Genomic DNA, 25,679 nt, shown 5'->3' with positions numbered 1-25,679 from the left:
TCTCTCTCTCTCTCTCTCTCTCTCTCTCTCTCTCTCTCTCTCTCTCTCTCTCTCTCTCTCTCTCTCATTCTCTTATGATTATCAACTATACATGAGAATTAAGACAAAGCACATCTCAACTTTACAATGCCATATATTTTAATGCAATAATATATTCATAAAGTCCCATTAAACAGTAAAGGCAGCCATAGTAAAGAATATATGAAAGAAACCTTTGAACAGTGAAGGCAGCCATAGTACAGGATAATATCATAACTAGGCAAATCCCATATAAGCTCATGCAGGGTAGATTCATTTGTGACCAGCTGCCTCATGATGATATTGTAGATAGTGCCCTCCACGTGGACAATGCACATAGTTTATAAAATGCGCATGCATAGTCATTGCGCCACAATGCATCCTTGGGTAAAACCACCAAAAAAAATCACAGTATATAGGATGCGCATGCATACTAGTCATTGAGCCACTACGCGCGAGCTTTTACATGTAATAAACTTTTGAACATTAAAGGAAGCCATAGTACTGAATATATGTAATTTGGACAGTAAAGACAGGCATATTGTATTACATTGCCACATTGATTTAAATAAAATGCCTATTGTATTACATTGCCACATAGATGTAAATACAATGCATATTGTATTACATTGCCACATAGATGTAAATACAATGCCTATTGTATTACATTGCCACATAGATGTAAATACAATGCATATTGTATTACATTGCCACATAGATGTAAATACAATGCATATTGTATTACATTGCCACATAGATGTAAGTACAATGCCTATTGTATTACATTGCCACATAGATGTAAATACAATGCATATTGTATTACATTGCCACATAGATGTAAATACAATGCCTATTGTATTACATTGCCACATACATGTAAATACAATGCCTATTGTTGTATTACATTAATTGCCACACAACAATGCATATTGTATATTGTAACAGCTGTAATCTGTCATCAAAACTAAAATTGCTAGACTGTTTGCGATTGCTGAGAAAGTCTACACTTGGCACATATATAAACAAGTTGTGTCTGTTGTTAATTTCTGTTATCTTTGCTTATTTCTGTTATCAGGTGAAATAAATTTCATTCATTCATCAGTACTAATAAATACATTGTAGCTTTACGTAATGTTGATAAAAACATTGTAACTTTGTCAATGCTGGTAAACAGAGCTGATAAAATACAAGTAATTTCTTCCTATTTAGTAATTTAAAAATTCGCATTTCAAATACTATCTCAAGTGGCTAATATTGTCTTTCTAGCTGTATACGTTACATAATCCATTTTGGCTGATCATGACAAAGATATATCTTAGTACTGATAAACAGAAATAATTCATTACAAGTAAAAACTGCCATAAATTGATCTATCTATGTCTGAAACACATATATCAAATTAAAGTTAAAATCTCACTCAAATTCTGATTAAAGCGGCCATATGGATGAGAATTTGGTATTTATTTTTATTTTCTCCTTGAAAAAATAATGTGAAAGAACATATACCAAGTCCATGTTCACAACTCAATAAACTGCAAAACATTAAACAATGTGTAAAATGTTTGTTATTGTATGTACAATAACAAACTTTTTACACTTTTTGCAATGTATTGAGTTATGAACATGGACTTGGTATATGTTCTTTCACATTATTTTTTCAAGGAGAAAAACATAGTGAAACTGTTTTATCAAATAAAAATCCAAAATAAATACCAAATTTTCATCCATATGGCCACTTTAAAGTCTTAAACCAGCACCAGCTGTATCTTAAGTATTACTTTTTTGATCAGACACCCAAATATACATTTACTGAAAACTTGTTAAACACCACTAATCAGACGTTGTGCATGTCAATTAGGCCAAATAAAAAAAGTTGTTTGGTTCCAGTTACCCGACCCCACCTAGTTTTCATGTTGACACTGAACTTTTTTTACGTATTCGAGAAAAATAACAATAAAATCGTGAAAACCGTGAAGTCTCGGAAGTAATAGTGGGTGCGGAAACTGACATCAACTTAAAAAGACAATATAAAACTATTCTTCCAATCTGTAATGGCTATACATCTGATAGGAAGAAATAAACAACACAGAGACCATTTGGAAAACAATGGAAAACCTAGACACTCGAGTGAAAAAAAATAAAATAAAATAAAAGAATCTAAATACCCCACAATTATGTAATCGGAACCACACAATTTTTTTTACGCCTTAGAGGTCTATTTTATCTATAAGTAGTATAGTACTTACGTACTTTTATGAGAAAGACAAAAAATAAATGACCATATATGGTAATTATTGTGTAAGCTTATAGGACATTATACTCTTAACAGAAAGACAGAAACATACAAAGGACAGACTGGTTCAACACAAATATATTTTCATACATTAGTTTCCCTTGAAGACAGTAAAAATCATATTTATGAAAATTCTAGGAAAAAGTTGGAGACATCTACCATTTGTAGATTGGGTGTAGTATTCCCTATCATGGAGATAAAAATGTAATCTTTTTTGTTATTTGTTAAACAATATGCTAATTACCATTGCCATGGAAACAGGAAGAGCTACTCTGTTTACCTTACTTTGAAAACTTTGACCTTTGACACAAGAACAATCCTGTCCAATAATGCTTAATTTTATCAATCAGGTTGCCATGGTCACCATTACATATACACCTGATGCAAAAAAATGGCAAGATCAGAACAAGTACTTTTGAGATGTCTATCGCCATTCAAAAAATCCGATCTCGTCTAAATCTTTCTTCAAATCGCCAAGTTGTTCAGGTGTCAGATTTTGCATAGGTAGACGTGCAGGTCCTACATTCATGCCACTTAGACACATTGTAGATTTGTTAATACTGATGAAGTCTACACCTGTAATCAAGGAGAATGAAAAAATTATAAGAAATAGTTTTGATATTCAAAGTGAAAAAAATGAACTGTTTCTGATCAGAACAGTTGCCTAACATGGTGTGATGACATGATTTTTTTTTTTTTTTTTTTTTTTAGTTCTCAACAGACCTGTCACTGAATCTACTATTTATGGCAGTTACTGTTCTTTTTATTTAGTACTTTAGAGCAAGTGTGTATGTGAGGCAGATGTCATTTGCTTGTTTACGATTGGTTCTGCAGTTGTCGTCACTGAAGTAGGAAGGGTTATTTTTGTTCTGCAGAGTGCATGTGCTTGACAAACAATAAAAGACTGATGCGTGCGCTGACCAGAAACTATTCTTTTTAATTTTTTTTTTTTTTTTTTTTTTTTTTTTTTGGGGGGGGGGGGGGGGGGGCCCTAAGGTCATTTGTTGCTTTTAGGTAGATACTGCACCTTAGGGACCAGTGTCCACATTTTGTTGTTGTGATGAATCAAAATGATAAAAACTGGCATTTCTTGTGAGTCACCACATAGTAAGTTACAAACAGAGGCTTAAATAATATTGTTTCATATTAATTTTCGAAGAAGGAATATAATAATAATAATGATAATAAAAATAATAATCTTTATTTATACTGGATAGTTCTTTAAGCATATAAACACTTATCTCCCAAGAAGGGAAAACCTGCATTGTTCAAACTGAACGACACTCTTCTTACTTACAGCGTGGTAAATTTAATCAAACCCTGAATGGGGTTCGAACCCCGACCACAGTGGTAAGAGGCAAGTCGTTTGACCACTCGGCCACTGACAACCCGTTAAGCCATGGTAAAATTGTTTCATAATTAGAAATCCAAAATAAAATACTCAATCCTCATCCATATGGTCAATAGGGAACTTGCAAACCTGCCATGTTGAATGTTGCATCATGGGAAATGTGATAATAAATACTAATGAATTGGTATGTAAACAATACTGTTACATTTTTGGCAACCATGAATGATCAATTCATAGTTACCCTGACCATCGTGGGAAATTTTTTATATCGGTAGCTCCAGATTAGGTATTACGATAACCACACATAATCCCATAGTCCTTTGCATCTGAGCATGCTCAGTCTAGATTGCAAATTACCTATTCAACAAGATCATGACGTGAATGCATTATTTTACCTGTACTGCTGCTGTGCTTCCTCATTGTCCGTATAAATGCATGACTTCGGAACTAAAAAGAAAATACATTTGAAATTGGTTAAAGACGACTTGTTAAAGTGTACATATTGGTGACGATTAGGTATTTATTTTGGATTTTTAATTTATAAAACAATTTTATCATGGCGTCCTACTTGAAAAATCAATGTGCAACAACATAAAAAAAGTCTGTGTTTGTAACTCAATACATTGCAAAAGGCTGAAAATGTGTAAAATGTTTGTTATTTTACGTATATATATTTATTAATCTTCCACAATTTATTGAGTTACAAACAAGGCCTTTGCATAATTATTTCACATTGATTTCTCAAGTAGGAAGCCATGATAAAATTGTTTTATAAATTAAAAATCCAAAATAAATACCCAATTCTCATCCATATGACCACTGTAAGGTTTATAGTGGTCAAGTTGATCTACACGTTTGGCATGGAATTCTCATTTCCCATATGTGATAGAGTGTGGACTACAACCAAGGGTCGATTAGCCTGATTCACACTGTTATACTGATACTGGGATGGTTCCATCTTTATACTCAACTTTCCTTCTCAGAATAATTTTTTGTAGAAAATACAAAAATACACGAGTATAATACTTACATTAGCTAGACAAAAATTGAACATTTTCTATTTTCAAATTAATGGCTTACTGTATAACTTTTAGGTGTGAGAAATTATGGTTATAGAAAAAGTGGTCCAGAATAAAAATAGAATCATAGAATCCTTATTGCTCCACTGATAATAATATACTAGCGTGGGAACCTGGGATTGAAACCATGGCCTTTAAGTTGAATTATGTGCATTGACTTGTAAACTGAATTCAAACAGTGTTCAGTCTGTGTATCTGATTTTGATTTAGGCTTGTATTGTGCATGTCAGCATACACTAACACTGGAACCTAGGATTGAACCGTGGCCCCTAGGTTGAATTTAATATCACAGTGCACCAGTAAATTGAATTCAAACAGTGTTCAGTCTGTGTTTCTGATTCTCGTTTAGGCTAGTGTTGTGCATGTCAGCATACACTAACATGGGAACCTGGGATTGAAACCCTGGCCTTTAAGTTGAATTATCACAGTGCACCAGTAAATTGAATTCAAACAGTGTTTAGTCTGTGTTTCTGATTTTCATTTAGGCTTGTGTTGTGCATGTCAGCATACACTAACATTGGAACAACGTGGGATTGAAACCCTGGCCTTTAAGTTGAATTATCACAGTGCACCAGTAAATTGAATTCAAACAATGTTCAGTCTGTGTTTGCGATTTTCATTTAGGTTGGTATTGTGTATGTCAGCATACACTAACATTGGAACCTGGGATTGAAACCCTGGCCTTTAAGTTGAATTATCACAGTGCACCAGTAAATTGAATTCAAACAGTGTTTAGTCTGTGTTTCTGATTTTCATTTAGGTTGGTATTGTGTATGTAATGAATCAAAACAACCCTTATACTTGGGATGACCAGTTCTTAGTAAAGTATATGACCTTGTACTCTTCAATTGCAAAGAATGATGCTATAGATATAGTGATTTACATATAGTCAATGGTACGTCACATATACTATGACATGTACCAACATGTTGTGACAATAGTTTTAATGTGTGTCTATCTGAGAAAACAGAAGGCTCAATTACCAGAGTAATAATTGTAGTTTGGTTGTTTGTTAAAACTTTAAGTTAGTTGCTTGTTATAATCTTAAATGTGTATCTCTAACCTAAAGTTGTACAATACCTCAGACCACTGAGACAATACACACTACTAGTGAATGGGTGTTTTCTTATTTGAATGACTTACAACAATAGAGACAGTTGACAATATTTTTTTAAGGGACGTTTCCTAGCATGCACCTATATATGTCACCCCCACCTAAGTTCTCATTGATGCCAACTCCATACTGCTAAGTGAAAGTGAATGAAACCATTGCATTTTTTCTCATTTAAATAATACAATTTTATAAACAAGCGACCTATCGGTCAGAATAGCTCCGCTGTTTGTTTTTTTTATTTAATTTTTTATTTTGGTGACATGTAGAAGTGGTTCAGGTCTTCAGCTCTTCACTATGCAGTTTTGTTTTAGCGATGCAATAAAGTGGTTAGTGGTTTCATATGATGTCTCACTATAAAACACATTTTACACAGAAGTTGGTAATGTATTGTACTTTTATACCATAGTCACCATTTTATAACAAAAATCTACTGTTATGAAAAATTGCACAAAATCTCAGAAAAAAATGACTGGGAAATGCACACAAGAAAAAGAAAAAAAGAGGATTTTGAGGTTGGCTATAAATAATTCCAGTGTCTTACAGCTGTAACCCTGGAAAATTTTAATGATGAACAATTTTATCATGGCTTCCTTCTCGAAAAAAATATGAAAAACATAGACCAAGTCCTTGTTGTAACTCAATAAATTGCAAAAGATTAATAAATGTGTAAAATGTTTGTTATTGTACATATAATGACAAATTTGTTATACACTTTTTAGCTTTTTACAATGTATTGAGTTACAAACACAGACTTGGTCTATGTTGTTTTACATTAATTTTTCAAATAGGAAGCCATGATGATAAAATTGTTTTATAAATTAAAAATCTAAAATAAATATCATCCATATGGCCACTTTAATAATGATATCAAAGCCTTGATCAAGCTGTCCGCACTGAGTTAGATAGTCTTACAAGACCAGCACAAATCATCTCACCTGTTCTTGTTTACATTTCGCGATATTACCCTTGGCGTACTCTGCTATGATCCGGTTGTACAGTTTACCAGCATAGTTGAATGTACTGCAATACAAATTATCATACAAACAGTTTAGATCAAGTACACAAAACTGTAAATTATGCAGCATTCATATGTGAAAACAAATTCTAAACTAGAATTGGAAGATGTATGTTCTCAGAATTCGGATATAAATATTACAACTGCAGACATCAGACTGTGAACGAATGGAAAATGTTACAAACAGGGAAAGTAAACAAATGAATTGGATTAATAACACTTGGGTCAGCATGTTGGAACAGCAGAGACTTGTACAATAGATTACATTTCATGGTTTGATAAGAACAGTTTACATAGGGTAAAGATAATATAATTTTAAATTTGTAATCAGTTAAATCATTAGCAGTTTACATACCTTCCAATAAATGACGTTGTATCAAATGTCAAAGCTGGTAGTAGTTGCTGTAAGAATATACAGTGTCATGTTGGGTGAATAACTTTCTAAATCATCAAATGATAATCAATCAATCAATCAATCAATCAATCAATCAATCAATCAATCTATCCATTGATCAATCAATCAATCAATCAAGTCATTTCTAAGGTGCCAGTATCCAATATAGTTCAGAGGTGCTGTATACTTCTATGTATGGCAATATATGCAAGTCTTCATCGAGGACCCCCCCCCCCCCATTAAAAGTAATGGGTCCACCCAGTACACAGATAGATCACTTTGAAAGGAGGTGTGTGTTTAATTGAGTTACTGATATTATACTACAAGCAGGAGAATAACAAATGAAGGAACACAACACATCTAAAAATACATCCAAAACACACTTGAAATATACTACAGTTGAACCTTATGCACAGTGTTTAGACATATTTCTGGTGCACCTTTAATACACCTACCACACTCCCTTCAAAATAAAATAAAATACACCAAGCCCCCCCCCCCCCCCCCCAAAAAAAAAACAACAAAAAAACAAACAAAAAAACTCGCCAAAAAACTAACAACAGCAACAACAAACCTTGCAAAGCACACTTGATATTCTTTTTGGTTGTATATAGTGTTGGTGTGTTTTTGGTACAGCCTGGGTGCAGCTCAAGTTGGGTATGCAGATCAAGACTTGTGTATTTTGAGAACATCTGATACATGGTAATAATAGATTGAATAATGATTACTTACCTCATCCACTCCATAAAGCATGGAATATTTACCACCACCATAAACCAGACATCGACCAAAATCAAACATATTAAAAGTGGAATATTTAACACCTTGAAATGATGGTATTGATACTTTCTGATCAATAACTTCTAAAAGTCGTTCCACCAACACTATAAAAATAAAGCAAAATATGGAACATAATGTGATATAATGCTACAAAAAGCACTGAAACTTCGGATAACTCCAATAAGGTAACTTATGTTATCTAATATGTGATGTAAATTCATGATAAAAAGGACATGTTTCTTAGAAGGCACATTCCCTGAAATACTTTGCTCCTATATGCATAACTGAATGGAGACATGATTTGGCAAAATTGGTGGCAAAAAATAAATACTACGAAGTGTTTGATAAATGACCTTGAAGGGCAAAGTCAAGGTCACTGGTCAAGGTCTAAAAATGAAAACATATACCTGGTGATATGGGGTAGACACTTGAATGGGTTTCTATATACATGTATTACAGTTTTTGACTTATGCAGTAAATATTGATTTTGACCACAAATATGGCCTTCATTCAGTCAAATTTCCATATCATGAAACAAAGTAATGTGCATATATCCCTTATGATAAGTCACCCATGTGCCAGGTTTGATTGAAACTGGATATTGCATGTTTGAGAAATGGCATATTATGAACGGACGGACAAACCGATCGATGGACAGACAGACAGATAAATTGACGGAGCCCACACTGTAATAGTTCCCTCTTTGGGACGCTAATAAATAATACTAAAAAAAAGCACTAGAAACTTAGCATATTGTCATGTCGTTTTATGTAATATGTGACGTAAATTCATGGTAAAAGGTAAAAGTATACTTACTATTGACTCCAGTCAGACTGTCCACATGGTAGTAAAAGAATGGAACACTTGGTGCAGCGTCTGCCACAGCAGCTAAATACTCGGCTAAAACCTCTGTATTAAGTGTAAAATTATACAAAAAATTACATTATCGTACTTGAGAATGTTTTCCCAAAAATAATTCTTGAAAGCTAACAAATAATGTTAAAGGGAACGTCATTCCACAAAATTAAGTCATTTTCACAAACTATGGGTTTTGGAAAGTCATTTCATGATGTTACATCCCCTACAATTATTTGCAATTTCAATAAAACATCAAGTTGATCTTGTACCTTTATAGGGTATATTTGCTATGGGTTATTGCATCATGGGAGTTAGCAGAAATAATATATTCACTGATGATTGAAGAATGAATATTCATGAGAGGTGTCTTACACTGTTAGGGTATAGGCACTCAAGACTCATGAATTTTGATAGAAATGGTTCTGAATCAAAGTTTCCTTCTGATTTTAATTGTCATTTCTTGTAAGTAATTTAGAATGTTGAAATATAATTATGAACTGAAATTATCACCAACATGTACACATGCACTTACTTTTTTTAATTTAACCAACCAAGCCATCATTTTTAAGGTGTTTATAGACTAAAGTATGGGTGCACTAACAAAAGATGAACACACTGTATTACAAATAATGAAATTTATAATTATAGTATTTGTTAGACAATCACCACACTTTGTATATTATTACAGTGTCATGTGATAGTTCTTCACCAATCAACACTACCTACAGTGTGCAAGTTGAAAATAAATCATAGACTAGGTGTCATGTGATCAGTCTTCACCAATCAACATTGCTGTACACCTATTTCAATTGTACTGTACCTTCAGATGATGGTCTAAAGTATGTAGTGGGTATTGTAGCAATAGCTGATGCACCGATTTCTTCTGCATGTTTAGCCTAGAATTGATGACAACAATGGCAGATTGTAACTCCTGATTGCATCTTTTTAGTTTGTGAAATCTACCAAATTGTGTCAATGTTACCTGGCAAGTAAATGACTTGGACTAATAAAGTTGCCAATGAAGAATTTTAAATGAATTCCGACCAAATACTTCACTGAAAACACTCAGCACAACATATATATTTTTAATTTTTTACACACACAAGCTCATACACACATACACACACATACTCACACATACACACACACACACACAAATATATATATATATAAGCACATGTGTGCAAATGCACACGTGTGCACACGAACACACACTAACAAACCCATACATATGCATGTGCTAGCTAGCACACATACAGACATGTACATGCACAGACACATGCATGTGCTAGCAAGCACACACACACACACATGTGCTAGCTAACACACACATACATACACATATACATACATACATAGAGACATGCACATACTTCGCAGGCCTATCATGCTACCAAACTAAGCTCAGTTCTGCCAAAAACTCTGGAAAATATTCTCACCAATGCTTTAGAGTCCTTTAAACTGTGTGCCCCTATCTGTACTGTAACAGTCTCAAGTCTGTAACAAAGTTATAAAATAATCATATTAAAGTACTGGTGAAATTATGTAAAATTGATCGCTTTGGCGTTTCATTCACATAAATATATTTGTATATAAACAACCTCACCCAAATCCCACTCTGTTAGCAGCTTGTATTCCCTTGAGAGTCTTCCAACATCATCCACATACAATGACACATCCCATTCAGTGTGCCCTCTAATGATAGCCAAATTTTGTTGTTGTGAGTCAAAATGAGAAAAACTGGCATTTCTTGTGAGTCACCACATAGTAAGAGATAGGGCCCTGAGAACACTAGAAATTGTATGCATCAGTAGTGTGTCAAATTGGCTTAGGGGCATACTGATCCCATTACATTCTCCATCCACATATATGACACATCCTATTACATTCTCCATTCACATGCATAATTTTAATCTTTCCACAAACTTAAATTCCTCTCAGGACACTCAAGTGCTTTCTTATTAATAAACAAAACTTGACATTGTCACTGACAGATAATGTTACAGGGTGGGATGGGTGGGGGTGGGGGTGGGTTGGGGGAGTAGTTGTATGTAGTTGTAATAAACTTTAACTCTAGGTGTCACAACAAATGGCCAACAGTAGTAGAGATATGCATATTGTAACATGAGTTTTAAGCTTTTCCTTTTGTACAAAGATAACCACATGTTTTTGCTACAAATATTTCTCAGCATTTTTCTATATTAAATATGACACTTACTTTCCTTTCGCAGCTTGTACCCATTTAGCAGCAACTTGTTTCCTTTCATCAGTTGTCATGGAAACGCCTTCACCTGTTGTACCACAGACTGTAGAAAGAACAAAGATGATTAGAGTTTGCACTGCTTTGAAGTAATCAGTAAGGTATGTGTTTAATTGTAATTTATAATATTATTATATTTTCATTGCGTTTTCTAGCCCCTTTTGTCTAAAATAGAGTCCACTTTGCATTATTTTGCTTGGTCTAAAATGTGGTTCATTGTCCTTTACCTAATTATAACTGCCATGAGGAAAATTTATTTAGATCTAAACTTTCATCTTTTAGCAACTTGTAATAGTCTAAAATGGAGTATTGATTTTTTGGTCAAAGTGGGTCTAAAATGGGGCCTGGGGAAAGCACTGGCCACTGGTACCCCCCCCCCCCCCCCTGATACACTGTACATGCATGCAACATATTTTCAAGCAAAATAAGTCCAACATCAGTTTATATAGATTATGCACATTTCTATTTCAGCTGCAATTGTGAAAGGTGTCAAAAACAATTGCACTGAATACGGTAGGTGGACAGGATGAATTATTTACAGATAGTGTCAGTTTTCCTTGCACTGTCCGCCAAATTAAAGCATACCTGACACATGCAAAATAAAATGGATTTCTGCCAAATTTTTGTACACACACTACTAAGCACTCACATTCTAAATTCAAAATTGTCAAAATCAATAAATCAATCAATCAATGAAAAGAATTTGTATATCGTTGAAATCAAATACGATGTAATGCTCTATGGCACTGAACAGGAACAATAGTAGATCATTGTAAAAAGTTAGAGGAAGCTCTTGCAAACAGATGTACAATACAACGTATTATTACATTATATTGCATAGAATTAGTTTTAAAACATGATATTGTGAGAGCTATTTAAAGATAAGAACTTACTGAATACACTGTTCACACCATCTGCTTTCAGTCTGTCTGCATATTCATCAATGATATCTAGATTCAGCTCTCTGTTAACAAACCAAATCATATGGCAATAGAATTATAGATTTGGCCAAAAAATGAAATTGTTTCTGGACAGGACATTCTGTCTAAAGAGGTGCGACAACATGTTTTTGTTTGTTTTATTCTCAACAAACCTGTCACTCAGTCTACTATTTATGGCAGTTACTGTTCATTTTATTTAGTACTTTAGAGCAAGCATGTATGTGGGGCAGATGTCGTTTGCTTGTTCACAATTGGCTCTGCTGTTGTCTTCACTGAGGTAAGGAGGGTTACTTTTGTGTTTCTCCCCCGAATATGCAGATTGCATGGGCTGGACAAACACCCAAAAAAAGACTGATGCGAGGGTGATGCGTGCACTGACCAGAAACAATTCTGTTTTCTCTTGTTTGGGGGGCCTTTAAGGGAAATCGATTTCTACATGTCATTCTTATATAAACTGACTACTTTCAGTAATAACGACATAAAACCAAGACATCTGATTGCTGCTTCTTCTTGTAGGTCTTAAAACAGTACTAGCTGCAAATAGAACGTTTTTTGAAACTGTTTTGTTAGATTTAATCATAATATCGCACACCCTGAACAATATCGAATCACCCATGGCAATATGGTACAATAGATCCAATTAAATTGATTTCTGGGTCAGCACCCTAACATCACTGCTTAAGTCCTGATTTCAATCTGTTACCATACTAATTATGGATTCAACTGACCTCTAATTAACATGTACAGTGTCTAATTAACATGTACAGTGTCTAATTAACATGTACAGTGTCTAATTATTGGTATTCTAACAATTTTCAGGGGATAAATTGATTGTCTGATCAACACAATAATAACCAAGTTACAATAAGTACAGCTGTAAGTTTTATATAACATACTTATAGTATGGTAATAGGCGTTTTAGTTTTAATATCAAACTTCTAAACTTTCAAACTCCAGAGAATGACTGACTCAGTAATCATCAATTTTCAATATATCAAAGAGGCTATGACTGAACCTGATGACATGTTAATTAGTGCAAGTCTGGCATAATGGCAGAGTATTTAGGGATGATCGCACAATGTCACACAAGTTAAATAAGCAAACTTCTTCCATTTAAGAGGGGAGGGGGTCTGGCATCAATGCGATTGCTGAACTTCCACATTTTCACACTTCTAACCAAGTTTCAAAAACTTTCACACCTTCAATGATAAAAGCTTCTGTATTTACAAGTGAGATGTTGATAAGTTCATAAAAAATTTACTTCTAATGTGAGATATGGTGCTGGGTTAACGGAAGTGTTTTGATGGGTTTACCATCATCTCAGTAAACAGGTTTATAAGGTTGGAACTTCATGTTTACCAGATGTCATATTTTGTACATAGCATGATAGCATCTATCATAGTGGTGTGACCACTACAGTTTTCATCATGGTTCACATCGTATATATAAACCTGGGATGTCACACTTGTGAACGTTTGTTTACGAGGAGGGGGGGGGGGGGGGGGGGGGGGGTGTTTTACTCTAAATGAACTATGTTCATTTATTGAGCTTGTGCGACATACAATGTAGTGCAATCATCCCCTACGCTTGTAGTGTTCTGTGCTGGCATACTATAATGAGCATAGTGAGTGAAAGCACAGCAGAAACACTGCAAGCAGGAGTGTAAGACTCTCAGAGAGTACACCATACTTGCATTCATGTGTTACAGGTTTGTTATCTCATATGTTTATCAGAAACAGCAAATTTCTGTAAAAATCACAGTATACAATCACATGATCTTGCGTACAATGAATGAACGAATGCATGCTCATTTACATATCATTTGCATACAGGTATTGCACCACAGTGTAAATACCACTAGTATAAGTGTGCACCAGCCGATGCAAATAATCGCTGGTACATTTATAGTAATTTAGTGCATGATTTCAATTTATGACTATTAAAGAAAAAGCTTTCAAATTGAGAGTATATTTAGTATATTATTAGAACACAAAAGTACAGAAATTTGACATGATTTATCATGGAAACTATAATTGTCATTGATATCATACCAAAAAAATACTTAACCTGGTTTAATAACCAAGATAATGTATATGCAAATTATATATTGATATGCAAATTAGGCTGATCAATCAACCTACATATAAAGTACTATTTTTAGACTTAACTCTTTCTGTAAGGGTTGTGGGCTAGACTAGTTCTGTAGAACTATTTCTACAACCCCCACCAGATCCATGGAATTACTGATGTATTTGATTGAATATTCTTTGACTTCATTTAATTTATATATTTTGTTAATTTATTTGTTATGTATGTTGTTTTTTTTATTTCCTGGTGAAATCAATAAATGAGAGAAATGAGAGTTGATAAAAAGAATCAAAAGACAGCTACAGCTTTTACACTGTACACGTTTATAAAGTTTCCAGTCCAACTGCCGACATACACGCTGCCGACAAACGCGCTCTACTTAACTCGGCTATTCAGTTGAAAATGTAGGGCACCCAATAATGGAAAGACTGTATTTGGTGTCAATTGCATTTCAAATATAATGTTATAGTAATAATAATGTTAATTTTTATACAGTGCTTTCCCACTCTGTGCTCAAAACGCTTTATAATTATCACCCTTTGGCTCGGATCTATAGTGGTACAACGGCCCTTTATACTTCCTCAACTCCCTGGGGAGCATACAATCCATTGCAGCCTTTATAAGCACATAGGACTATTCGCATTGCAACCTCTATACTACCAGGTCCCCAATTATACAGCTGGGTGGACAGTCATGGTTCAAATCTTGCCCAAGGACTTTAGCCACTCAGAAACAAATGGCAGCAATGGGGCTCGCAAACTTGCAACCTGCAGATTCCAAGCCGGCCACTCTAACCATTTAACCCATCATGACTCCACAATGTTATAAATATGTATGTGTCCACAATAAGTAATAAACAACAAAATAATCAAGAAGTTGTTTTGAAGAATGTAAACAATGTAAACAAACTAACACACCCCTTCTATTTGTATTCAAGACTTTGTACGACCATAGAGCCTGACTCAGTAAAACTAAGGTTACTTTATATGGAAATAAAATAAAAATCTCTAGGGCAGTGTGGTAAATTCAAGATGAGAAAGCCTGATAGATGTATTGTTATGACACACTTCTACACCTACACAGTTCCTTATCTTTGTACTCTTTTGCTTTATGACACTGCTTTTCAGAAAATATGTCAAGGTCATGACATGACAGTTTTCATTCAAAGCAATTTCCTATGAGATGATCACAGAACAATATCAGATATGGTCATGAAATAAATCTCCTTAGTGAGATGATTTCCTGTTACTACAAATGTGGTACCACTCTTTCCTGATCAGGATACACAGATTGTTTGCTTGCGACTGCCACTATAATCCAGTTTATGACAACTGTATTTATTTAAAATTAATGTACACCTGGCAAACTGGTGGCATCTACAATCGTTTTACACAGTAAAAGATTCATTCTTAAGATAGTGCCTTGGGGTCAAATTTTACTGAAAATCAGAGTTCTTAAAACCTCTCCAAACTTTGCCATATGAAAGCTTCATTTTGGTTCTTTTGAAATAATAAAAGGGGGTTCACCATTTTGTTTTCAAGGAAATTGTCAATCTTTTATTTTCCCAGAGTTTTGGCGGCCATATTGGATGGTGGCCATATTGGATTAAAAAATGATTTAATTTTGATAACAGTTCAAAAACATATACGGTGACCCCTGAATTTTTTCTTGATTTTAACTGAGAAAGGGTTTGCTTTTTCTTGAACAAAGTACCAGCAAAAGTTTATACAGTTTATTTCTGAGGTGCATTTCATGTTAGAGTGAGTTCTATAATACTTACCCATCTTCTTTAAATGGTGTGAATGGGGCAGCTACTAATCCCCTGATTTCAATCTTCTTTGGTGGCTGTCAGTACACAGGAAAAGTATAATTCATTCACAAAAATATTGAAAACATATGGATTTTGACCTGAACAGATTAACAACCATTCTGTAAATTCCATCAATGGCAGTCTATAAATAACACTTTGTCTTGCATGTGTTTCAAAACATATATATCAACTCTTGACCCCTTTGGTACTAAACAGATGTGGAAACATATACAAGCCTGTTTTTCAACAATGTTTATTGTTATATAGTACTATTTTCAACCAGAAAATTGTAAGAACAGATTAAACATTACAAAAATCAAGCCATTAACTAAGGAAGTGGGGTTTCTGATCTTTCTTATCACTGAATAATGTTTGTTGGCAATATTTACAAATGTGATAAAGCACTATTACATAACACATCAGGCAAAGCTAAGCTCAATATCTAAGTGTGAAGCCCCTAATGTCATATCAGTTGTTATCAGTTTTACTGACCCATTATCAGTGACATTGTAAATAGCTTTAGAGATGCAAACAATTTTATGACACCCGACTTGCTGGCTCACCAAGTCGGGAAAGTCGCACTTGAACCACTAATGCAAAAATCCGTCATGAAATCATTCTGTAAACAATTTATAATTCACCAATATGGCAGTCTATAATGGCAATTTGTCTTCAGTATGTTTCAAAACATCAAAACATAAATTAATACAAGTCCATTTTTGACAATTTTTTTTAGGAAATATCACTTCAAAGTTCATACCAAAATGATTATACACATCAATATAAATTAATATTAATTGTAATTGCAATAAATTATGTAATAAATTTGATAAAAATTACAACAAATAACAATTTTGTTCACAAAATGTTTGATGGGAAAAAAGCTACAACAATATTCTAAATGATAAGTCCATGTATTTACTTGTGATGAAATTCTAGATTACAAATTCAACCTGTATGGAAATTTTAAACAATTTACCTCAACTTTGTCTGGACCATTCATTTTTTGTCAGTAGTTGTAAAAATTTCAGCTGGAAAAACAAAATCCATAAAATTACAATTAGGTAAGTTACAGGTTGAAAAACAAAAAATAATTTCAGATAGTCATGTACCAGAAAAATACAATAGAATGAATCTAGGTACTACAAATGTAAAGTTCACTTTCTAGCTATACCATAATATACATATCAATACTCCATTTGTGAGAATAATCTGATTTTTTCACAAATTCTGAGAATCTACTACAATAATAAAAATTTTGATAAAATTTAGTCTACCTGGGTTATACTTCTCAATCCCTGGCAGTCTAAAAATTGATTTAGAAGTGTCAATAATTACAGGTAAATAAAAATTTATTCACCATTGTTTTAGCTGGAAAATATTTATTTCTTGAAGTAGCCTATACACAGTGTCAACAATGTCTGTACTGTCATCTCATCTTATGACCATGTTATGAAGATGTCCATAATATACTAATTTGCATATTAAGCATTGTATGCCAATGGCATCACAGTTGTTGGTATTTCCAGTAAACATCTCAATCTCAGGTTTCCATAAAATCTATGTTTGGAATTCATTTGGAGTGACGAGGACACTGGTAGCTTTTAGCAATTTAAGTTTCGTTCATTTTACTATAACATACCATTGCTAGCATGGAATCCATGCTATCTTAATCTTTATATTAAGAAAGTTAAGGTCCTATAAGTGTGGATACAGGTACAATTTTCTGAATTATTGAAGAAAAAACACCACATCCATTTCTATATATCCACACCTACTAAAATATCAGCTCAGGGCATGAAATAGCAGTGAGTCTAACTAAACATTGTATCCAGACTACTAAATTAATAAGGTGATAGTCTGAGAGTTACAGCTGAAACAGTTCACTGGGTTAAAACTGACTACCAAATGTAGAAGTTAATTAAATTCAAACTCTGACAAGGCTCAAAATTAGCAATAGACCAGGGCACATAGACTACTAAACATCATATCCAGACTTCCAAATATAAGGTGGTTGTCTGTGTTAGATCAATGGAAATCGATAGAAAACTGAAGTCCAGGACACATAGACTACTAAACATTGTATATAGACTACCAAATTAGCAGTAGTCCATGGCACATAGACTACTAAACATCGGTACGTAGACTACCATTAGCAGAGGTCCAGGGCACATAGACTACTAAACATCGGTATCTAGACTACCAAATTAGCATTAGTCCAGGGCATATAGACTACTAAACATTGTATCTAGACTACCAAATTAGCAGTAGTCCAGGGCACATAGACTGCTAAACATCGGTATGTAGACTACCAAATTAACAGTCTAGTAGTTCAGGGCACATAGACTACTAAACATTGTATATAGACTTCCAAATACAAGGTGGTTGTCTGTTAGATCAATGGAAATCAATAGAAAATTTGTAGCTGTAATACTAATAGTTCACTTGGCTAAACCTACATAATCAATCTACACCACACTACTCTATGAAGCTGAAACGGTGAATTTATTTTAAACTCTTTGTTTACACTCTCCATAGTCTGAGGTTCACACAATACATTTGGACGTCACGAGTGCACCGGGGTCAACTTAGGTCACCTACCGAGCTAGCTGTTATAATCAGAGAACAATGCAAAATGTAATGTGACCGTAAAGTATAAACACAATATTACTAATATCATGTAAACATATCCGTATCTCGTCATCGGAAAAAGTCTAGCATGTATGTAGTAACATTCACTTGTGAGCTCAGGATTAGTCCTGTAGTATAAATATTACAATTTCGGTGAAGATGAAACAAATTCCGTGAAAGTCTCTACATGTCTGTATATCTGTATATATATAATAATTAATCGCTTAGATTCAATATCAAATTACTCACGTATATGATAAAGTGTTAGTCAGGCGATCACTCTCCGAGTCAACAATGTATACTAGTACAGCGATCGTAGAAACCTTTATGACACAGCTGCTAGCTGTGTAGTTGACGATGAAATTGAAAACAACATTGTTCTCGAGCGCCTGCGCGTCAGGTTACTGACATCTACGTCATCTGACCTTGAAAGACCTCGACTGATTTCCGGATAACATATCCGAATCAACCAAAGGGATCTTTGAACGTAGTGCATATACGGATTTTCACCTTGTCTGTTTCCGTTCCATACACTCAGGGAAAGGTGCACGAAACTCCTGCTACGATATGAAATAGCCAAAACATTTATAACATTATCATTAACACTTGTATTTCCGCTAAAAAAATTATGATAACATATCGTGTAAAACTTGAAAATCGTCAAATTATTTCTCTCCCAGGAAAGAAAACAAGACTACAGACTTCCTACTTCCCTGTGTCATTTTCTGTTGCGTCAGGAGAAAAATATACCCTGACTTGTGGGAATGAGATAGAAATAAACCAAAAACGCCTATTATCTTTATCATTATAATATTATATTAGTTCTTTTCAAAATTAGGCAGCTGGCCTATAAATTTAAATTTTCTTTATTAAACTTAAGACTGCTTCAATCAAATTACTCAATGCTTGTTCCCATGATAGACTTCCGTCATTGTACAGTGGAGATGAACCTGGTTGTAATAATCTATACTAAACTGTATCATACTAATAAATAAAGACAAGACAGAATATATGCGGTAGTATGCGGTGGTTGTCGAACACCCCACGATGGACACTATGTATCCCCGAAATCATCCACCACTTTTATTTCATGATTCCCCCCTTACAGAAGCAGTTACAAATAAATTACAATTGAATTATAAACTGAAATACAGCATCCATGAAAAATCTGATATTAATACTTGAAGGTGAAGGATTTACAGTTGACATCAAACTTTATAAGATATTACATAAAGGGAAAAATTGCTGTTGTTGCCATCGTGCAGAGACAACCGAGACTGACGAACAAAGGACTTCTAAACACATATATACCCCAACACAACACCTGTGAATCACAACAACCAACCAATGACAGGAATTCACTTACGTAACGAATAGATAGTAATTATATGCTAATCTTTGAAACGCATATAATTATCCATTAGGTAAGGGGTCAATTTTGGTGACAACTTATACTGCCACCTACGGACAAACTACTGAACCAATTACAACACGACAACTTATACTGCCACCTACGGACAAACTAATGATCCAATCATAACACGTTTTTTTGTGCTCCTAAGGTATGACTATGAGTAAGGGTATACTTTCAGCATGCACAGGTATCGCAAAAGGTAGGGTTTTACCCCTATAAATTTAGATAAAACGTTAGTTTTGATTCAAATTTTACCTCGTATTATTAATACCTCGACCAGAGAGCATTCTTTAAGTCCTTTAATTTCAAAAATCTCCAGAGCGGAAGGGCTGACCCTCCCGTACCCACCCCACCCCCACTTAGCTCCCTAAACCTCCTATTCAACTTTTACTGCCTACTTTCCAATTTTCTTCTTTTTTTCAAAATAATTTTAAAAGATGAAAACATCATTATATTATCACAATGTTCTCGTAAGTGGGACACTTCAAAGTAATCCTTATTATCTATGTTGTATATACAGTTAGTATCAGAAAGAATATCTTGGCCCGGGGGGGGGGGGTATGAGAACAGTTTGGGAGTGGAGGTCTCAGAGGAGCTCCCTGTACCATTTTATACACAGTTGCCCCCCCCCCCCCCCGTGTAGGGATTATGACTTTCGTCTGCTACCATGTAACTCCGATGGAGCCGACAGTCAAAATTATCACATGGCTAGATACTAGAGTGAAGCGATTCTGAGGTTGATTTTATTTTAGCTGTAGTTGATTAGGGGACCAAGTAAAAGTCGCTACCACCAATTCTACATCGAGCGATCGACAACTCTAATGGATGGTATTAATTCTAGAATGATGTGTAAGGGTTAAATTGTGAACAAAAAGAAACAACATCAACCCAGTAGATACAGGGGAACAGTACATGCCTAGACTCTCTCACAGTTCTTGAAGCCTCGCATAAATAGCTAAAACTTGGGTTGTTTTGTATGTATCTACTGCATAATTGTACTCGTTACTAGTATCTCAGTATCCCTAACACATCAACAAAATGTTAGCCCTATGTGATCGATGAGGGCGCACAGTACAGGGCTAGGGATACTAGGGTACTCATATACGAGTACAATTATGCAGTAGATACAGGTGCATACAAAACAACCCAAGTTTTAGCTATTTATGCGAAGCTTCGCGTACTGTGAGAGAGTCTAGTACATGCCATGCCGTAAAGTTTTGAAAGATGACGTTCTTTCACTTCACTGTGTTTACCTAATTTATTCGAAGATAATTTTGTTTTCATTTTTAATTAGAACAGGGTAGAACGTAGACTGTAAGATACGTCGTGACGTTTCGCCCTCACCGGCCTCCTCTGTTTGAGGGCGCCCCGTCACGGCGTACCTTACAGACGAGGTAGAACGTGTTCTTACTTTGTCAAAGGGCGTCATTTGCTGGCAGCTAGTTCTTATAATTAGTGTACTTTCTTTACATAAGTAAATGTCGTTCCAGACAAGGGTGTACGATATGGATGATATCACACGGACTCGTAATTTTGCATGAACTGAGTATTTATACCAGCGACGGATACGAACTTTTGAATAATGTTGCTAGGAATAAGCGTACTCTGTCTCCACGCACTTTGTATGCTTCCTTGATACTATTGGAAGAAGTATACTTTTTAGAACGTTTTCCTAGTATGCTGTAACTACGTCATCGGTCCTGGTCACCGTCAGGGCTTACATTATAATATTAGTAATCATGGTATTTTTGTGTACACAAGCAAGATGCACGTTATATTCTAAGATAAGATTACTTTTATTGTTCACTAAACATGGAAATTTGCCTTTGGCTGCAGGCGATAAAAATAACGAAACCACTTACAAGAAACATGAGTAAATCATAAGCACACTACATGTACAAAAAAGACACATTAACCAACCGTCCCAGTAAACTGGAAGGGGTAAGAACCCAGTGGTGGCAGTCCGAGACGAAGCGGGTACTTGTTAGAAATTTCACCGAAAAGGGGGTGTTTTCGTCGGCCAACGTTAAGTAGTCTGTGGAATCGTAAAAAGGGGTACTTTTTGCTATGGTAAACAATAGTATTCAAACGTTAGGGTAAACAGTGTGCCTGCAGTGTATGGATTAGTGGATGGACTACAGTGGTCTGAGGTTGTACACAGCTAATTGCATGTTGTACACAACTAATTACATTCAAGTGCCATAATCTACAAGATATAAATGTTACCCTGTCACCCTCAACTTTACACAACTCAACAAGTTTTAAATCAAGTCACTAAAACCGAGGTTTGTCAGATCTTCTTTCAAATTCTCCTTTTGGTCTTTCGATAGTTGCTTGAATGGCAGTCTAGGGGGTCCTACGTCTAAACGAGTGAGTGATGACATGATGAACTTGTTGGCAGATAAACTGCCACCTACGGACAAAATAATACAGTTTTACGTCAGTTGCACAGCCATGCCACATACGGACATCACATTCATGCAAATCACTGTAATCTAAGTTATCCAGACTCCCTGGCCTAGTAGCGCTTCATTCATTCATTCATTCATTCATTCAGTCAGTCAGTCATTCAGTCAGTCAGTCAGTCAGTCAGTCATTCATTCAGTCAGTCAGTCAGTCAGTCAGTCAGTCAGTCAGTCAATCAGTCAGTCAGTCAATCAGTCAGTCACTCAGTCATTCATTCATTCATTCATTCATTCAGTCACTCAGTCAGTCAGTCAGTCAGTCAGTCAGTCAGTCAGTCATTCACTCCTTTATGCTTGGACTATCCTATCTGTTAATGTAAAATACACACGTTTTGGCATCATCACTGGAGAACGTCATACATAAAGTACACATATTTTTTGGCGTCATCATTGAAGTACTTTATAGGTGCAGATATTGTGACGTTGTCTAACTTACCATATTTTATGATAACACTCACAACAGCTTGGACACGGAACTGAAATGAATAGAATTCAGTTAAATATTTCAATCTTGGCAGCTACCACTACTAACAATAGCATTCTCTTTTACCTTTGATAGTACGTTAGTTTACTTATTTGATTGGACTTTACATAAAACATGATGAAATATCATTGCGTCCAGTATAGTTGTATAAATAAACAAATCTGAACTGAAGAAACAGCTATGTACGAAAATTGTGTTTTGCTGAGTCGTAAAATATTTTCTAATGTTAAAAATCCACTTACTGTCTCTTTCCTGGCAAGTTCTAAATTGCCATTGTTGAATCCATCAATAACATTATTGCAGAGTCTACCAATATAATTGTATGTGCTGAAAGGTGAATAGAGAAGAAAATAACATTGGCGCCATAATAACTAAGATAAAAAGTATAGTGTATTGATGTGCTCATCTAAGGCATCCCTAGTGACTGGTCATGAAGTGTGCCATTGTCAATATTCATTCAAGAAATTGTATGTGAAATCACTTGGCATAGCACGCACTATAGAATAACCTGTTGTAAACTACCTGTCGTCCGTAAATACGAATACTAGTATGCAAGACTGTTTAATTATAAATTAGCTATTTGATATGCAATCATGTCCGATATATATATATATATATATATATATATATATATATATATATATATATATATATATATATATATATAGGAAGTGAGTGGTAAGATTTGTCCGTAGTACAGTGCTCGATACGTCTGCACGCAGAGCGGAGTATATGTTGAGGGTAGAAGAAAATCAAGTCGGGTTTTTCGTCTCTACAAGCCTGTTTCGTGAGTAAATCACTCGTCAGGAGATGTTGATGTACATCAACATCTCCTGACGAGTGATTTACTCACGAAACAGGCTTGTAGAGACGAAAAACCCGACTTGATTTTCTTCTACCCTCAACATATATATATATATATATATATATATATATATATATATATATATATATATATATATATATATATATATATATATATATATATATATATATATATATATATATATATATATATATATATATATATATATATATATATATATATATATATATATATATATATATATATATATATATATATATAGAGATGCAATCCAGGGTGCCTCGAGGCACCTAAAGTTGCCCCAAGGTGCGTTCGATTACTGCATGCATGACGTTGGGTGCCCCAAGTCGACCTCCTCATGGAGCACGCAGGGGCAGCTTGGGGGTTGACCTGACCTGACTTGACCCAAGATGGGGACGACATGTGATTGGTTATTGTTATCAATTCAGAAAGAATTATACCGTATTTTGAGGATATCTTTCCACATTTAGTGAGGAAATAATTTTTCACGTCAAATTGTCTAAAATATTTTGGAAAGACGGACCAAATTATTTATCGTGAATCACGTATTTAATTATAGGCTCCCTGGGGTACCCCAAGTGCAATAAAATACGTTCGATTTTCACACGACCCGAGGTGCCCAAGTGACGTCAGTTACCCTGGTCTGAGGCTCTCCGGGGACGCATAATCGAACGCACCCCTGGTATCATCTATATATCCGTCACATTCCCTCAAATCTTAACCAGCAACGAACGATTTATCCTCATATTGGTGAATGCCATTAATTATGTAAATTAGCTATGTAATATGCAAGTCATGTCTATCAGATCTACAAGACGTATCAATCATTTAATCACCACTATATCCCTCATGACACGCACACGGACAGACAGACAGACAGACAGACAGACAGACAGACAGACAGACAGACAGACAGACAGACAAACGGACAGACAGACAGACAGACAGACAGACAGACAGACAGACAGACAGACAGACAGACAGACAGACAGACAAAGTCAAAGCTACAACATGGTAACATAAGCGGACAAATGAGTGAAATTGCTTTAGGTAAATTATGGATTGGTGTGGGCAAAAGTATAATACATATGAACAATTTGCGAATACTTCAACCACACAATTACAACGTATATAATTATGCTTTTCAATACAGAATATGTATGTTTAGTGACCAATTTACAGGGTATATTAAGCCGATATCTTTGGCAGAATGTGAAAATAGACGTTACAGGGAAGTTTAAATTAATTATTGAGGTTGACACCAATGGACGGTCGACCATGTACTGACCTGCCAATGAAACCCGTTCCTCCCATGACCAGTGAAGCAATAATAGACTGGAAAACAAAATTATCATGTATTTAAGTATTTTAACATGTCACGTCTTGGGTTAAAAACCACATCATAATAGTCTACATCATTGTTTTTACATTAATACAGTAAGTACAATATATAAGTTATACATGTATCTTAATACTAGATTTGGGTTCATTCAATTGCCAGTTTCAGTGAGTAGAATACTGCGAGTACCTTTTAAATATGCAACTAAAATTACGCCCTAAACCTTATAAAAACAACATATACCCCTGCAACCTCTAAGGTAACTCATAGTCAGACATTCACGTTATCTTACCTCGTCGTTTCCATATAACATATCGTATTTTCCATTACTATGAACCAAACATCGACAGAAGTCTTGAAGGTCAAAGGCCGTGAACTTCACACCACGAAATGTTGGTACTTTATCACTTACAGCATCAAGGAGAGCTTCCATCTTAACTGTAAAAGATATAAATAAATAAATGATAAGACAAACACAAACACAAACACAAACACAAA

General features: G+C 34.8%; 2 protein-coding genes across 2 annotated transcripts; both read right to left on the bottom strand.

Moving 5' to 3' along the window:
• Positions 1-1,661: 1,661 nt before the first annotated feature.
• LOC144451337 (N-acetylneuraminate lyase-like) lies at positions 1,662-19,010 on the bottom strand. Its single transcript, XM_078142149.1, has 13 exons — positions 18,882-19,010; positions 16,981-17,032; positions 15,972-16,036; positions 12,056-12,126; positions 11,121-11,208; positions 10,342-10,399; positions 9,723-9,798; positions 8,861-8,953; positions 7,997-8,148; positions 7,226-7,272; positions 6,791-6,875; positions 4,058-4,109; positions 1,662-2,887 (listed from the first exon to the last, which is right to left on the bottom strand). Exons 2-13 carry the CDS (start codon positions 17,002-17,004, stop codon positions 2,736-2,738), a joined length of 963 nt encoding a protein of 320 aa, XP_077998275.1. The 5' UTR covers positions 17,005-17,032; positions 18,882-19,010; the 3' UTR covers positions 1,662-2,735.
• A 3,297-nt stretch (positions 19,011-22,307) lies between these two features.
• Positions 22,308-25,614, bottom strand: LOC144451821 (N-acetylneuraminate lyase-like). The gene is made up of 5 exons (XM_078142724.1): positions 25,474-25,614; positions 25,131-25,177; positions 23,238-23,322; positions 22,948-22,987; positions 22,308-22,459 (listed from the first exon to the last, which is right to left on the bottom strand). Exons 1-5 carry the CDS (start codon positions 25,612-25,614, stop codon positions 22,308-22,310), a joined length of 465 nt encoding a protein of 154 aa, XP_077998850.1.
• Positions 25,615-25,679: the final 65 nt, after the last annotated feature.

This window comes from Glandiceps talaboti, chromosome 21 (genome assembly GCF_964340395.1).
Source record: "Glandiceps talaboti chromosome 21, keGlaTala1.1, whole genome shotgun sequence".
NCBI lineage: Eukaryota > Metazoa > Hemichordata > Enteropneusta > Spengelidae > Glandiceps > Glandiceps talaboti.
Note: the sequence above shows the minus strand (reverse complement) of the source record. Positions and strands in the feature narration are given on the sequence as shown.

Bases quoted from the DNA above. Each gene is read 5' to 3' on its own strand.
- LOC144451337 (XM_078142149.1), bottom strand. From the start codon at position 17,004: ATGAATGGTCCAGACAAAGTTGAG. The intron at 10,400-11,120 runs GTAAGTGTCATA...ACTTTGTTACAG, and splicing joins GTACAAGCTGCGAAAGGAAA to ACTTGAGACTGTTACAGTAC. The intron at 8,954-9,722 runs GTACAGTACAAT...CACTTAATACAG, and splicing joins CTTTAGACCATCATCTGAAG to AGGTTTTAGCCGAGTATTTA.
- LOC144451821 (XM_078142724.1), bottom strand. From the start codon at position 25,614: ATGGAAGCTCTCCTTGATGCTGTAAGTGATAAAGTACCAACATTTCGT. The intron at 25,178-25,473 runs GTAAGATAACGT...TTTGTTTTCCAG, and splicing joins TGTTATATGGAAACGACGAG to TCTATTATTGCTTCACTGGT. The intron at 22,988-23,237 runs GTAAGTGGATTT...TATTCATTTCAG, and splicing joins AACTTGCCAGGAAAGAGACA to TTCCGTGTCCAAGCTGTTGT.